General features: G+C 42.5%; 1 protein-coding gene and 1 long non-coding RNA gene across 2 annotated transcripts; one reads left to right on the top strand and one right to left on the bottom strand.

Moving 5' to 3' along the window:
- Positions 1 to 8,619: 8,619 nt before the first annotated feature.
- LOC115197151 (uncharacterized) lies at positions 8,620 to 10,875 on the bottom strand. Its single transcript, XR_003878971.1, has 3 exons — positions 9,522 to 10,875; positions 9,261 to 9,429; positions 8,620 to 9,083 (listed from the first exon to the last, which is right to left on the bottom strand). It is a non-coding gene; the product is annotated as an uncharacterized LOC115197151 (long non-coding RNA).
- Positions 10,876 to 11,012: 137 nt separating this feature from the next.
- ppib (peptidylprolyl isomerase B (cyclophilin B)) lies at positions 11,013 to 14,966 on the top strand. The gene is made up of 5 exons (XM_029758408.1): positions 11,013 to 11,208; positions 13,888 to 14,001; positions 14,100 to 14,193; positions 14,294 to 14,478; positions 14,574 to 14,966. Exons 1-5 carry the CDS (start codon positions 11,074 to 11,076, stop codon positions 14,694 to 14,696), a joined length of 651 nt encoding a protein of 216 aa, XP_029614268.1. The 5' UTR covers positions 11,013 to 11,073; the 3' UTR covers positions 14,697 to 14,966.
- The last annotated feature ends 187 nt before the right edge of the window (positions 14,967 to 15,153 follow it).

The raw sequence follows: 15,153 nt of genomic DNA on the forward strand, positions 1-15,153 counted from the left end.
TTTCTTGAGAGCAAAAACAATCTAATTTCTTGCCCCCATTCGTTTAACACGGAGCGCCTTCTCCCTCTGACCAGCAGAAACACAAAGAAAATAAGAAAGAGCCCTACTAACTTCAAACAAACCCTTATTTGGAGGGCATATACAGTTGAAGTCAGAAGTTTACATACACCTTAGCCAAATACATTTAAACTCAGTTTTTCACAATTCCTGACATTTAATACCAGTAAACATTCCCTGTCTTAGGTCAGTTAGGATCACCACTTTATTTTAAGAATGTGAAATGTCAGAATAATAGTAGCGAAAATGATTTATTTCAGCTTTTATTTCTTTCATCACATTCCCAGTGGGTCAGAAGTTTACATATGCTCAATAAGTATTTGGTAATATTGCCTTTAAATTGTTTAACTTGGGTCAAACGTTTCGGGTAGCCTTCCACAAGCTTCCCACAATAAGTTGGGTGAATTTTGGCCCATTCCTCCTGACAGAGCTGGTGTAACTGAGTCAGGTTTGTAGGATCCTTGCTCACACACGCTTTATCAGTTCTGCCCATACATTTTCTATAGGATTGAGGACAGGGCTTTGTGATGGACACTCCAATACCTTGACTTTGTTGTCCTTAAGTCATTTTGCCACAACTTTGGAAATATGCTTGGGGTCATTGTCCATTTGGAAGACCCATTTGCGATCAAGCTTTAACTTCCCGACTGATGTCTTGAGATGTTGCTCCAATATATCCACATACTTTTCTTTCTTCATGATGCCATCTATTTTGTGAAGTGCACCAGTCCCTCCTGCAGCAAAGCACCCCCACAACATGATGCTGCCACCCCCGTGCCTCACGGTTGGGATGGTGTTCTTCGACTTGCAAGTCTCCCCCATTTTCCTCCAAACATAACGATGGTCATTATGGCCAAACAGTTATATTTTTGTTTCATCAGACCAGAGGACATTTCACCAAAAAGTACGATCTTGGTCCCCATGTGCAGTTGCAAACTGTAGTCTGGCTTTTTTATGGTGGTTTTGGAGCAGTGGCTTCTTCCTTGTTCAGGTTATGTCGATATAGAACTTGTTTTACTGTGGATATAGATACTTTTGTACCTGTTTCCTCCAGCATCTTCACAAGGTCCTTTGCTGTTGTTCTGGGATTGATTTGCACTTTTCGCACCAAAGTATGTTCATCTCTAGGAGACAGAACGTGTCTCCTTCCTGAGCGGTATGTTGGCTGTGTAGTCCCATGGTGTTTATACTTGCGTACTATTGTTTGTACAGATGAACGTGGTACCTTCAGACGTTCTACAATTATTTTTCTGAGGTCTTGGCTGATTTCTTTTGATTTTCCCATGATGTCAAGCAAAGTGGCACTGAGTTTGAAGGTAGGCCTTTAAATACATCCACAGGTACACCTCCAATTGACTCAAATGATATCAATTAGCCTATCAGAAGCTTCTAAAGCCATGACATAATTTTCTGGAATTTTCCAAGCTGTTTAACGGCACAGTCAGCTTAGTGTATGTAAACTTCTGACCCACTGGAATTGTGATACAGTGAACGTTAAGTGAAATAATCTGTCTGTTAACAATTGTTGGAAAAATGACTTGTGTCATGCACAAAGTAGATGTCCTAAACGACTTGCCATAACTATAGTTTGTTAACAAGAAATTTGTGGAGTGGTTGAAAAACGAGTTTTAATGACACCAACCTAAGTGTATGTAAACTTCCGACTTCAACTGTAAATGCTGGCCCTTGGGCTCTGAGTCCCACCTCTTCTGCCACACATCTATCATAATGGCTTTAATCTAACATTTGTCTTCACCTCCACCCAGTGGAGCATGAATATCAATTATATCCATTTATTCTGTACAGGCTTCCTTCTTTTCACTCTGTCATTTAGGTTAGTATTGTGGAGTAACTATAATGTTGATTTCTCCTATCACAGCCATTAACTCTGTAACTGTTTTAATCCTTAAGAGATATCTGGATGGGCTGCGTCTCAATCCGCAACATCCGCCTATGTCAGCCTTCCGCATTTGCTGTGGAAGGTGGCAGAGCTACAGTGGTGTTTGTCAGACCATGAGACCTCCCGAAAATCGGTCTTCTCACAAAATGTCTGTAGCGTCCGAACGGTTTGCTCTACCGGACTCGTCTGAAGTTAAACCATACAAATGAATGGAAGTATGGTGGTAGTTTTGTGCCAACAAAAATAAGGGGTTAAATATGTGCAAAAAAATGACAAATATATATATATCCTGAGCTTTCTTATATCTTCTAGATATAGGACAGACACTTCAAAACCTTATTCCTTATGATACATTTTTTTACTGTCTTTTTGGCCATTTGTGAATGTGTTATTCAATGCCTTTCTATGGGCTATAGTAGTAATGGCCAAATTCAACATTATATCAAATAATGTTTCTATTTTTTTATGGAAAATGATGAACACACAAAGAGACGAAAGAGAAATTATCACATTTTTATTGGTCAAATATTTGGGGAAGCCTGGCTTCCCTTGGCAACCATGAATGCACACAACTGATACAGACAGGGAATCTGAGCATTCTACATTTCTGACCGTTTGAGTGTCCTCCACCCACTGGAGAGCAGATACTATCGCCAGCAGTTCAAGTCAGTATATTGACAATTCATCAGTTCATCATTGTGAATAAGAATTTGTTCTTAACTGACTTGCCTAGTTAAATAAAGGTTAAATAAAAAAATTATATTATTATCATTCTTTTTATCTGTAAGTCTTCAACATATCTTCACATCAATTTCTGGGTCCTTGATAAAAAAAACAATTAAAGCTTCTACTAATGTAATTGTCAACCAGTTCCCCTATCCCATTCCCTTCTGACCAATATTAAACATTTTTTCTACCAAGATTAGATCAACAGGATCCAGGAGTAAACATGGAGGAACATCTCCCATCACCACAGAAGGGCCAACCTCAAACTCTCCTCAGCAAACTTTCCAACTTTCCATCCAAAGTCACTGCCTTGTCTATTAATATATTCCCAACATTCATCTAGATCAATAACAGTGGGATGATCAATCTTACAACCTTTCAGTAGCAACGGTAGGTTTTAGGTTTTAAAAACAATTCCAATAAATGCAACAGTTGGACAAAGGATGAAGATACTCCAAACGTTTAGAATTGTTCTAATCCATCAGATATTATCTTGTAAGGGAGTGCGTAACTGGCTGCACGGAAGATCAACGGAGCAGTTTTTATTCATAAAAACCACCGGAAACCAGAACAAAGAAATGGGTACAAAACCCATCGCGCACCAGAGAAAAAGTGCACATGCACTTACAATAAACATTTCCGCACAAAGACATGGGGGGAACAGAGGGTTAAATACACAACATGTAATGAGGGAAATGAGACCAGGTGTGTGGGAAGACAAGACAAAACAAAAGGAAAAGTGGATCGATGATGGCTAGAAGACCGGCGACGCCGACCGCCGCCCGAACAAGGAGAGGAACCGACTTCGGCGGAAGTCGTGACATATCTGAATTATAGCACATGAAACCTTTTACTGGCACAGACAAATAATGAATGTATTTCAGTGATTTTGGTGGGAATTCAGGTATTCAATTTATTGTGAAATTTAGAAGGCACTCATATATACATTTTTTATTGTATCAGGTATTTTGGTAACGCTTCATTTTAAGGGGTCCTTATTCAATGTAATTACCCTGTAACAAGTATTGTATAGTTAACACTGTAATAACATGTACCTGGTGGTAATTGCGGGGTGCAACAACAAATGCTTGTTACCATGCTGGTTAAAAATGTTAAGTTTCCGATAGCACCCCTGCACAAACCATGTAATAAGTGTTAGCCAACTGAAAACCGACCACCTCATTGACACAACTCTGCAATAAAGGGCTCTGGAGTCTGATGCCCAGGCCCAATCACAAAAATGGGTTCACAAAGTTTCCACATCAAAAAATCCTTTAAATTGTTAAATAATTTAATGGTGCATTTGAAAATCGGGCAATTACTTTAACCATCAATTAAACATTTTGAGAAACATTAATAAAAAGTTATGGTTAAAATTGTGAAAGTCATTCATGCTTTCCAAATTGTAAGCCTATTAAAAGCTTGTTTGAATAATGGTTTATAAATGCACTTAAAATGGTCATAAGACAAACTCTTATTCCATCATGTAACCTTGCAAGGGATTCCCTGTTGAGGAACATTCTCACTTTTGGATGGGATGCATTGGTGCAAATATTTATCTATCCCAGGAATTAAGTCATCATGTCAAGATCTCAACAATGTATATACTGTATGGCTCTGGCACAGTAGTCAACTGTATGTGGTGTAGCCTATTGCCCTGAAACAAGAATGTAGTAGCATGCAGAGTCCGCCAGTGCTTCTGATGGCCTTGAATCATGTGCATTCCCCTTTTGACACGTGTACACTGAACTTTCTATGATTTGATAATAAAAAACGCTGTAAGAATAGGCTCTTTTTTAGTGTATCCTTTCATTCAGATCCACTCTGACTGTTCTGATTGCTGCATTATAATGACTGTAATTGAGTTTTCCTTGATAGAAAACCTACCCATATCCCTTACCACGTAGGGCAGCACATGTGTAGATATGAGAGGGTTGGATACAGTGGAGGAAAAAAAGTATTTGATCCCCTGCTGATTTTGTACGTTTGCCCACTTACAAAGAAATGATCAGTCCATAATTTTAATAGTAGGTTTATTTGAACAGTGAGAGACAGAATAACAAAAAAATCCAGAAAACTGCTGGTCAAAAATGTTACAAAATGATTTGCATTTTAATGAGGGAAATAAGTATTTGACCCCTCTGCAAAACATGAATTAGTACTTGGTGGCAAAACCCTTGTTGGCAATCGCAGAGGTCAGACGTTTCTTGTAGTTGGCAACCAGGTTTGCACACATCTCAGGAGGGATTTTTTCCAACTCCTCTGCAGATCTTCTCCAAGTCATTAAGGTTTCGAGGCTGACGTTTGGCAACTCGAAACTTCAGCTCCCTCCACAGATTTCCTATGGGATTAAGGTCTGGAGACTGGCTAGGCCACTCTAGGACCTTAATGTGCTTCTTCTTGAACCACTCCTTTGTTGCCTTGGCCGTGTGTTCTGGGTCATTGTCATGCTGGAATACCCATCCACGACCCATTTTCAATGCCCTGGCTGAGGGAAGGAGGTTCTCACCCAAGATTTGACGGTACACCATCCACCGTCCCTTTGATGCGGTGAAGTTGTCCTGTCCCCTTAGCAGAAAAACACCCCCAAAGCATAATGTTTCCACCTCCATATTTGATGGTGGAGATGGTGTTCTTGGGGTCATAGGCAGCATTCCTCCTCCTCCAAACACGGCGAGTTGAGTTGATGCCAAAGAGCTCCATTTTGGTCTCATCTGACCACAACACTTTCACCAGTTGTCCTCTGAATCATTCAGATGTTCATTGGCAAACTTCAGACGGGCATATATATGTATTCTTGAGCAGGGGGACCTTGCAGGCGCTGCAGGATTTAAGTCCTTCACGGCATAGTGTGTTACCAATTGTTTTCTTGGTGACTATTGTCCCAGCTGCCTTGAGATCATTGACAAGATCCCCCCATGTAGTTCTGGGCTGATTCCTCACCGTTCTCATGATCATTGCAACCCCACGAGGTGAGATCTTGCATGGAGCCCCAGGCCGAGGGATATTGACAGTTATTTTGTGTTTCTTCCATTTGCGAATAATCGCACCAAATGTTGTCACCTTCTCACCAAGCTGCTTGGCGATGGTCTTGTAGCCCATTCCAGCCTTGTGTAGGTCTACAATATTGTCCCTGACATCCTTGGAGAGCTCTTTGGTCTTGGCCATGGTGGAGAGTTTGGAATCTGATTGATTGATTGCTTCTGTGGACAGGTGTCTTTTTTACAGGTAACAAGCTGCGGTTAGGAGCACTCCCTTTAAGAGTGTGCTCCTAATCTCAGCTCATTACCTGTATAAAAGACACCTGGGAGCCAGAAATCTTTCTGATTGAGAGGGGGTCAAATACTTATTTCCCTCATTAAAATGCAAATGATTTTATAACATTTTTGTCATGCGTTTTTCTGGATATTTTTGTTGTTATTCTGTCTCTCGCTGTTCAAATAAACCTACCATTAAAATTATAGGCTGATCCTTTCTTTATCAGTGGGCAAACGTACAAAATCGGCAGGGGATCAAATACTTTTCCCCCCCACTGTATAACAATGTGCACCTTCATCTTTGGTCATTCCCAGCCGATATAGATACTGTGCCTATCTGCATTTTGTCTGGTGGTAATGGGGCTGCCTTGGCAAACATGTGAGTGGTCATACCTTCCTGTGTGGTGTCCTAAAGGAGTATACAACAGGAGTTATCTGATCCTGGTGCAGAACATACAGGGTTTGTCCCTCCCCATAATGACTGACACTATTCATTTAAATAATAAAAGACAATGCAAGTAAAATTTGAATGCAGAGAGTGCCAGGTCTCTCTCCATTCAGAGACATAAGTATCAAGCCTGTCTGCCAGTCTGGACTTCATAACATCATCTTGCAAGTCTCCATGTGCAGCCCCATCCATGTTTCTGTGGACACATACAGTCACTGTTCTATTACCAATGGCAGTTAGAGATACCAATGTTTTTTACATTTTATTTTAATTTCACCTTTATTTAACCAGGTAGGCTAGTTGAGAACAAGTTCTCATTTGAAACTGCGACCTGGCCAAGATAAAGCACAGCATTTCGACACATACAACAACACAGAGTTACACATGGAATAAACAAACATACAATCAATAATACAGTAGAAAAACCTATATACAGCATGTGCAAATGAGGTAGGATAAGAGAGGTAAGGCAATAAATAGGCCATGGTGGCAAAGTAATTACAATATAGCAATTAAACACTGGAATGGTAGGATGTGCAGAAGATTGATGTGCAAGTTGAGATACTGGGGTGCAAAGGAGCAAGATAAATAAATAAATACAGTATGGGGATGAGGTAGATTTGATGGGCTATTTACAGATGAGCTATGTACAGGTGCAGTGATCTTTGAGCTGCTCTGACAGCTGGTGCTTAAAGCTAGTGAGGGAGGTAAGAGTCTCCAGCTTCAGAGATGTTTGCAGTTCGTTCCAGTCATTGGCAGCAGAGAACTGGAAGGAGAGGTAGCCAATGGAAGAATTGGCTTTGGGGGTGACCAGTGAGATATACCTGCTGGAGCACGTGCTACGGGTGGGTGCTGCTATGGTGACCAGTGAGCTGAGATAAGGTGGGGCTTTACCTAGCAGAGATTTGTTGATGACCTGGAGCCAGTGGGTTTGGCGATGAGTATGAAGCGAGGGCCAGCCAACGAGATCATACAGGTCGCAGTGGTGGGTAGTATATGGGGCTTTGGTGGCAAAACGGGTGGCACTGTGATAGACTGCATCCAATTTGGTGAGTAGAGTGTTGGAGGCTATTTTGTAAATGACATCGCCGAAGTCGAGGATCGGTAGGATGGTCAGTTTTACGAGGGTATGTTTGGCAGCATGAGTGAAGGATGCTTTGTTGCGAAATAGGAAGCCGATTCTAGATTTAATTTTGGATTGGAGATATTTAATGTGAGTCTAACCAGACACCTAGGTATTTGTAGTTGTCCACATATTCTAAGTCAGAGCCGTCCAGAGTAGTGATGCTGAACGGGCGGGCAGGTGCGGGCAGCGATCGGTTGAAGAGCATGCATTTAGTTTTACTTTCATTTAAGAGCAGTTGGAGGCCACGGAGGGAGAGTTGTATGGTATTGAAGCTCATCTGGAGGTTAGTTAACACAGTGTCCAACGAAGGGCCAGAGGTATACAGAATGGTGTCGTCTGCGTAGAGGTGGATCAAAGAATCACCAGCAGCGAGAGCGACATCATTGATGTATACAGAGAAGAGAGTCGGCCCGAGAATTGAACCCTGTGGCACCCCCATAGAGACTGCCAGAGGTCCGGACAACAGGCTCTCCGATTTGACATACTGAACTCTATCAGAGAAGTAGTTGGTGAACCAAGCGAGGCAATTATTTGAGAAACCAAGGCTGTTGAGTCTGCCAATAAGAATGTTGTGATTGACAGAGTCGAAAGCCTTAGCCAGGTTGACGAATACGGCTGCACAGTAATGTCTCTTATCGATGGCAGTTATGATATCGTTTAGGACCTTGAGCGTGGCTGAGGTGCACACATGACCAGCTCTGAAACCAGATTGCATAGCGGAGAAGGTACGGTGAGATTCGAAATGGTCGGTAATCTGTTTGTTAACTTGGCTTTAAAATACCTTAGAAAGGCAGGGTAGGATAGATATAGGTCTGTAGCAGTTTGGGTCTAGAGTGTCTCCCCCTTTGAAGAGGGGGATGTGTGTCAGATCTCACCTATGTTGAAGTTTGAACAGGTCAGCCTAAACCTAATTCTGTTCTCTCCATCAAAGACTGTTGGTGAGCAGGCAAGATGTGAGGCTGGAGGTGAGGTCTTTGCCAGAGCCCCATTGATGGACATAGTAGCGTAGATCAGCTCCTGGCCCCTCAAAGATACTGGTCGGTCACACACACAGCACTGATTACATTATCAATGGTGGTTATGATTAGCATGGTGGAAATATCCCGATGGCTCCATTCCCCTTTTCTTTTTCACTTCAGATATAACATTTGAAATGAAATAGAATGGTGAACACAGGGATCAGGCTGGTTCAACCAGGCTAGGTTATGCCCTGGACATTATACGCAACTAAGAAGTAGAAAATAAGCTACAACTGTCAGTTTACATAAATTGTTTCACAATTGGGTTATCAAATGTATCAAAATAATGAAGTGTTTGTATTTGTACAAATGATGATCCCGTGAAAGCTGTTGCCGCTGACAGGTGAAGGTTGCTGGTTGGATACTTGTCAGCCACAACATGTGGCTGACTGTTCCATTCATAAGAATGCTCACTGTGAGGGCATGTCTGCATGATGCTGATGAGGGACCCCTTTCTTGTCTTCTCTATGCTGCATGTTCAGTTGCAAACAGGACATCTCTCAAACAACTGCAGCAGCCAATCTTATTAGGTGGTGTTGACTGGAAGTGCCTGTGACAGGGTGATATAATAGACAGCCAAGTGATAAATTGCATTTTGTTCTAAAGGACAAAGCTTTTTGCTAATGCACTTCACAACCAAAATGACTCTACTTGACTGGGGAATTAGCCCATTTTATCAAGCCACGTATTTATATATATTAAAAAAAAAACTTTTTACAAACATTACCTGTCGATGAAGCCATCTGTGTCGTCAGGGCAGTAACTCGGGTCACGGTCAGAGGCCTCATGATGGCGTGTCCTTTTCATCAGAGTTAAGGGAGACTGGCAACAACGGATGAGGTGTCACAAGAGTACTTGTTGTGAAACACACTTATTCTGAGGTCTTGCCTTACAAGCTGTGAAAAAAGCAAGTGAACAGTGAATTCAATTATTTTTGGAGGTCTCTATACCATTGCAATCACATTGCTGGACATGTTATGATACCCACCTTTGCTCCTTCTGGTAGGTTCCAGCATCCGTTCATGACCACGGGATCAGTCTGGCACCCAACGGTGCACTTTGTCTAACAGAAAAACAGGGTCAACGATTGTCATCCTACCTAAATTATAAACACAGCTCGAGAAATAACGTAATCTCGTTTGAAAGCGTCTTCTATATTTTACAGATGTAGATTGACTGTTTGAGTTTGTTACTGCTAGTTGGTACACTGTTGTAGTCAGACATGAGTTAGCTAGTATCGCCATTACTGCATCCAATATTTATTTGTGCCCTAGATGACATGGGTTGCACCTCAGAGGCTAATGTGACTGTTTCCCCTAAATTACACTAATTTCGGCAATATGACATTGCTAAAGTAGGCAAATAATTAGTAGCAAACAACTTTGCCATAATTCTGTCAAATTTACTTTAGATCGGTTGCAACTCATTACTGTTACTATCAAAGTTTGTCAAAAATAGCTAACAATGCTAATGTTAGCTAGCTAAAATACAGCGGTCCCTTCAAATCTGCATCTGAAGTCAATAAATATGGCGACATCACAATCATGACAAAATGTTTTCCTTCTAAGTATTTGCCTTCTTTTGAAACGTTATTTTTTCCAAGCCAAATCCAAGTTGTATTGAGGTAGGCTGACATTAGCTAGCTGTGTCAGCTATGATAGTGATAATGGTTATTAAAAATATACTGACCGTACATAACCAGCAGTCTATGGTCTAACTACCGGTATACTGACATCCACTGGGGACCAACGAAATACAACCTGCATGATGGAGTCCTTCTGCAGGGCATGCAAACCATAGTTGTTGGGTGTGCATCCTGCTGGAAGACTAGGTTCAAAATATACCCACCTTCAACCTAGCTGGAAGCATGCTTTGCATGGTCAATCCGTATAGGGCTTTTCAGTCTCAAACGGCCATGATCGCTTTGGTTTAGGACGAAGAAACAACTGAGCTCCATTCCGTGAAGGGAAACGAAGTGGGAGGGGCAATTTACACGTGGAGTTTGACAAAAGGGGGCATGATTTATTGACATAATTCTAATCGAAACCCAACCTTCATTTACTCGGTGTGATGCCCCGAGGTTCTGAACTCGGTTTTAGACAAGACTGACTTCATGAACAAAATTATTATTTTTACACTTTGTAGTCTAGTTTGACATTATAATAAATGTTTCTGACTCATATCAATGCCACATCGCTGTTTTTTAGGGGCAGTCGCTCTTTAACCATTTTAAATGTAAACTTCAATGGGGTAGGGACCAACCCGGGCCAGATAATCGAATTCCTTCACGGATGTGTCTTTATGTGCGCATTACGCGTATCCATCCAGGATTGGGTTATACATTGCATTATGTGCAGACTAAACCAATCATAGTAAAACGTTTTATTTTGGCTAGATTAAAACTGCACCTCCTCCAATTGGATATCATGGGCGGAGGGTAAAGGCCTGCGTTAGGCAGCTGTCTCCACCCCGGATATACCCACTTTTCCCCCGGCACATATACGTACATTAGGGCCGCCACGGCTACACTTTCCTTGTTCATGGTTCGAATCTGCGAGAGAAGGATGAAGTTTTTGGTTGCGGTCACGGTCATCGTTGGGTCGGTGATATTTCTGCTCTTCCCGAGCGGATCAGACGCTGACGAGAAACAGAAGGGCCCAAAAGTCACGGCCAAGGTAAGGTATCTAGCAAATCCAAAGACGGGAGGGTTTTTTTTGTGCACAGCTAACGTTTGTAGTAAGAAACCGTCTTGTGCTGTCTGGCTTTTCAGGTCTAAAACATTGCGAACTACAATGTCACAAGACGTGATACAATGAAACGAACTCGGCGAAATGCGATGCAGCCGTTGGTTACTAGTTAATGCACGGCCTCGATGCTTGCACGACATGCAGGCCTTAGCTAGCTAGTTTTTTTTAGCTGCTGTAGTTAACTAGGCCACGTCCACTTATTTGGCTTGGGGCTACGTAACTCTGCGCCCAACGTCGTCAGCAACTGTTTTTATTTAACTTGGTAAGTCAGTTAAGAAATGATTTACAATGACGGCCTAACCAGGACGACGCTGGGCCAATTGTGCACCGCCCTATGGGACTCACGGCCGGTTGTGCTACAACCCGTCGTCGACCCATGGTCTGTAGTGACGCCTCTTAACACTGGTGCAGTGCCTTAGACCGCTGCGCCACTCGGGAGCCCATTCACGAGTCTAAAGGAAAACGTGCACACGTAATTGGAAGTCATTTTTGCGTTTGTGCAAGCATTGGGTTTGACCGGTTATAGGCAATGCAGTTGGCGTGTTACTGCCATAATCAAATTTCCGGACAACCTACTGCAACTAATGGTTAAATGAGAACTAAGAAACCGGTTGTTGCAAATCACAACCTTTCAAACAAGCCTTACTTCCAAGCATGCCTGAGCGGAGTCTAACCCCTATACCTTTTAAATGAAATACAAAAACCAGTTTTTAGGTTTAAAGCCACTAAGCAGTAGCGATGCGTGGGTAAAATCAATGGGAAAGCCATTTTAAAACCTGGGTGATAATTGGGTTTGCTCTAGAAAAATGTTTTGCGACCGTGACACACAGGCCTAAAGGACAGAGGCAGAATAAATTCAACCACCTTTTTGTTTCATCACAAAACCGGATGGCAAACTGCCTGGGTTAGTCCACAAATCGCATGTAAGACCGTTACATCACCTACAGCATGGTCAAGGAAGTTAATGTTTCCGTATTTTTCGGACCACTAAACACCAATTGATTTAGCGTCGCAAAGAAACGATCTGCCTGCACAATTTCAACGTCATCAAATCACCTCTGCTGAGTCTAATTCCGTGACTATTAAAATACACCAAACACAATTTATTTGAACGACCCTGAGTCGTTACAGTACGCTAAATATCTGTCCATGGTTCGAATGTGTGCGCTCGTGTTGACTCACCCTACTTGTAGTTGTAGAAGAAACGATCTCACTGTCCTACAGTACACGCTGTTTGTTGTCCTAAGGCTACCTGGCTAAAATGCTTGCTCTAGCATAACTTTCATTCATGGGTAACGTTAGCTAGGTAACACTGCCTTCTACATATTGAACTTCCATCCTCTCAGGCCAGGGGCACAACAATGTATGAATTAATTGTTTAGAACAAATCGCCATTCTTAATCATTGGTCGGTGTTGTGCCGAAAATCCCCCCCCTCTTAATTGCTGCGACTTGCTTGCTAGTTGAGATTTCTGCTCTTCACTCAGTTTTCGGTTTGGCTATTTGTTTCAAGTGGATGTGGCGGTTCTCGCTTGTATGGCGCCCGCACCGCCCCCGCCAAGATGCCTCCTTGGGCGGCTGCCCATGTCGCCCGTACCTAAATCCGCTACTGATATGTATTAGTCTATACAAGTCTTATAGCCAAAATTCATCTCTCCCATATCTTATTCGACTAGTATTTTTGAAAGTGTAAGGATAATTTAGCCGTAGTAGTTCTGAAATATGTATTGCTTGCCAACATTTTACGCCTATGTTTAACATGCATTCATTATTAATTTCGGTTGCCTGTCCTGACGTGAAGTTCGTTCTATAGAAAATATGACTCGAGCCACAAAATTATGGCAATTAGAAGGGGGGGAATTCTGTCAGGGGGGAGATTTGACACCGGCCAGTACGGAGAAAAGTAAAACCACAAGTCTAAAATTTTAGTAGGGATTTAGGAAAGGGCCTACTTTAACTAGCTAGCCACCGGAGGACAACCACACAACGAGATGAAACAATTCAAGTTGTTGCAGTCAATGACGTATGGTCTCAATGCGGTTTGATAGGAGTTACGCCAAAACCCACGCTGGCTTCCCATGGTATGTCAGGACCATTCACAGTTGCGCTAGCTCAGTTTAGCTCAACGTTAACTTAATACTTCTTTCTTTTTGTATCGTGGGAGGCTAAATGCTCGCTGGCTTCCCTTGCATTCCATGCAATGCTATGGGCGGCAACAATGTTAGTCGTTTGGACCAGACCGCATCAGATGGTCTACACGTAGAGATGGAGGGGTGCTGTTTAACTTGCTCAATGCTTTTTCCGGTGAGCTACATTCAGTCTCTTGAGAACTGAAAACATTATGAAACGCGGGACGGAAGATATTTAATTTTTATTCTGGGGAAGCCTAGCATCCATGAATACACGCCACTGTAATTGTGCGCACCATCAGTGGTCCTCTGGGGGGGGGGGGGGGGAGAAATGTATATGCATCGTGACATTTCTCACATGTCACTTGAGTTCCATGATGACCTGCCTATCTGGGGTGCTCAAGGGATGACATTCCAAGATGAGGACAAGTTGCCTCAGAATTCCTGCTAACCTAGTTACTCATGCTTTCCCTTAACAGGTTTATTTCGACATCAGAATTGGAGATGAGGATGTTGGACGAATTGTCATTGGTTTGTTTGGGAAAACGGTACCCAAGACAGTTGAGAACTTCATTACACTAGCAACTGGAGAGGTGAGTCTTTTCATACCCAGGGAATCGATTTAGCAAATGGATATGTTATGGTAGAACCATTGAGGTACTGACTAATGCATTGCTTCTCATCTCCACAGAAAGGATTTGGCTACAAAAGCAGCAAGTTCCACAGAGTTATCAAGGATTTCATGATCCAGGGTGGTGACTTCACCAGAGGAGATGGCACTGGCGGTGAGGGGAATTCACACTTGGATATCGCTCTAACTACCAATAATGACATGGGCATCAATGCAAATGTTGATTTATTATCAATATCCTTGTTTCCCTGAAGGCAAGAGCATCTACGGAGACCGCTTCCCTGATGAGAACTTCAAGCTGAAGCACTACGGACCTTACTGGCTGAGCATGGCCAACGCTGGCAAGGACACCAACGGCTCCCAGTTCTTTATCACCACCATTCAGACACCTTGGTTGGATGGCAAGCACGTGGTCTTCGGCAAAATTTTGGAAGGCACGGTGAGTATTCCCCACCCACCCCAACACAGAACAAATACACACCTGCAGCTGAATCTGTTTGCATACCCCTCACTTGCGGTATTGCTCCCCTACAGGATGTGGTGAAGAAGATCGAGGGCACAAAGACAGACGGCCGGGACAAGCCCCTCAAAGATGTGTCCATCCACGACTGTGGCAAGATTGAAGTGGAGAAACCCTTCGCGATTGCCAAGGAGTAAAAACAAGTCAACTTTATTAAATGGGGGAACAGGACTGTGGGGTGTAGGTAGACCATTGAATTTTCTGTTTTGTTTACCACTGGTCCTGGTGGGGGCTCCTGCGCGGGTTGTCCTGGTAGCAGAAGCTACCCATTGAATTTAAGTGCCAGATCAAAGCAAAGGCACACTGGGTCCATTTCCAAACAGGCATTCCAGTATGGTTGTCGTGCAGCTGATACCTGCTCATTTTGTAAAGAATACATCTTCAATAAAGGATCCAGGTTTTGTTAAGATGGTTCCTAGTGTTCAATTATTGTCAATGTTTTAGTAATTTTATTAGTGTGGTCACAACCTTGTTGCACCTTATGTTTTGTATTCCATTGTTACTGATTACTGCATTGTTGGTTAGAGCTTGCGAGAAAAGCAGTTCTTGTGCATGTGACAACCTAACTTGATAAAAAAATGGCACTTAGTTTCT

This window comes from Salmo trutta, chromosome 7, assembly GCF_901001165.1.
Source record: "Salmo trutta chromosome 7, fSalTru1.1, whole genome shotgun sequence".
NCBI classification, from domain to species: domain Eukaryota; kingdom Metazoa; phylum Chordata; class Actinopteri; order Salmoniformes; family Salmonidae; genus Salmo; species Salmo trutta.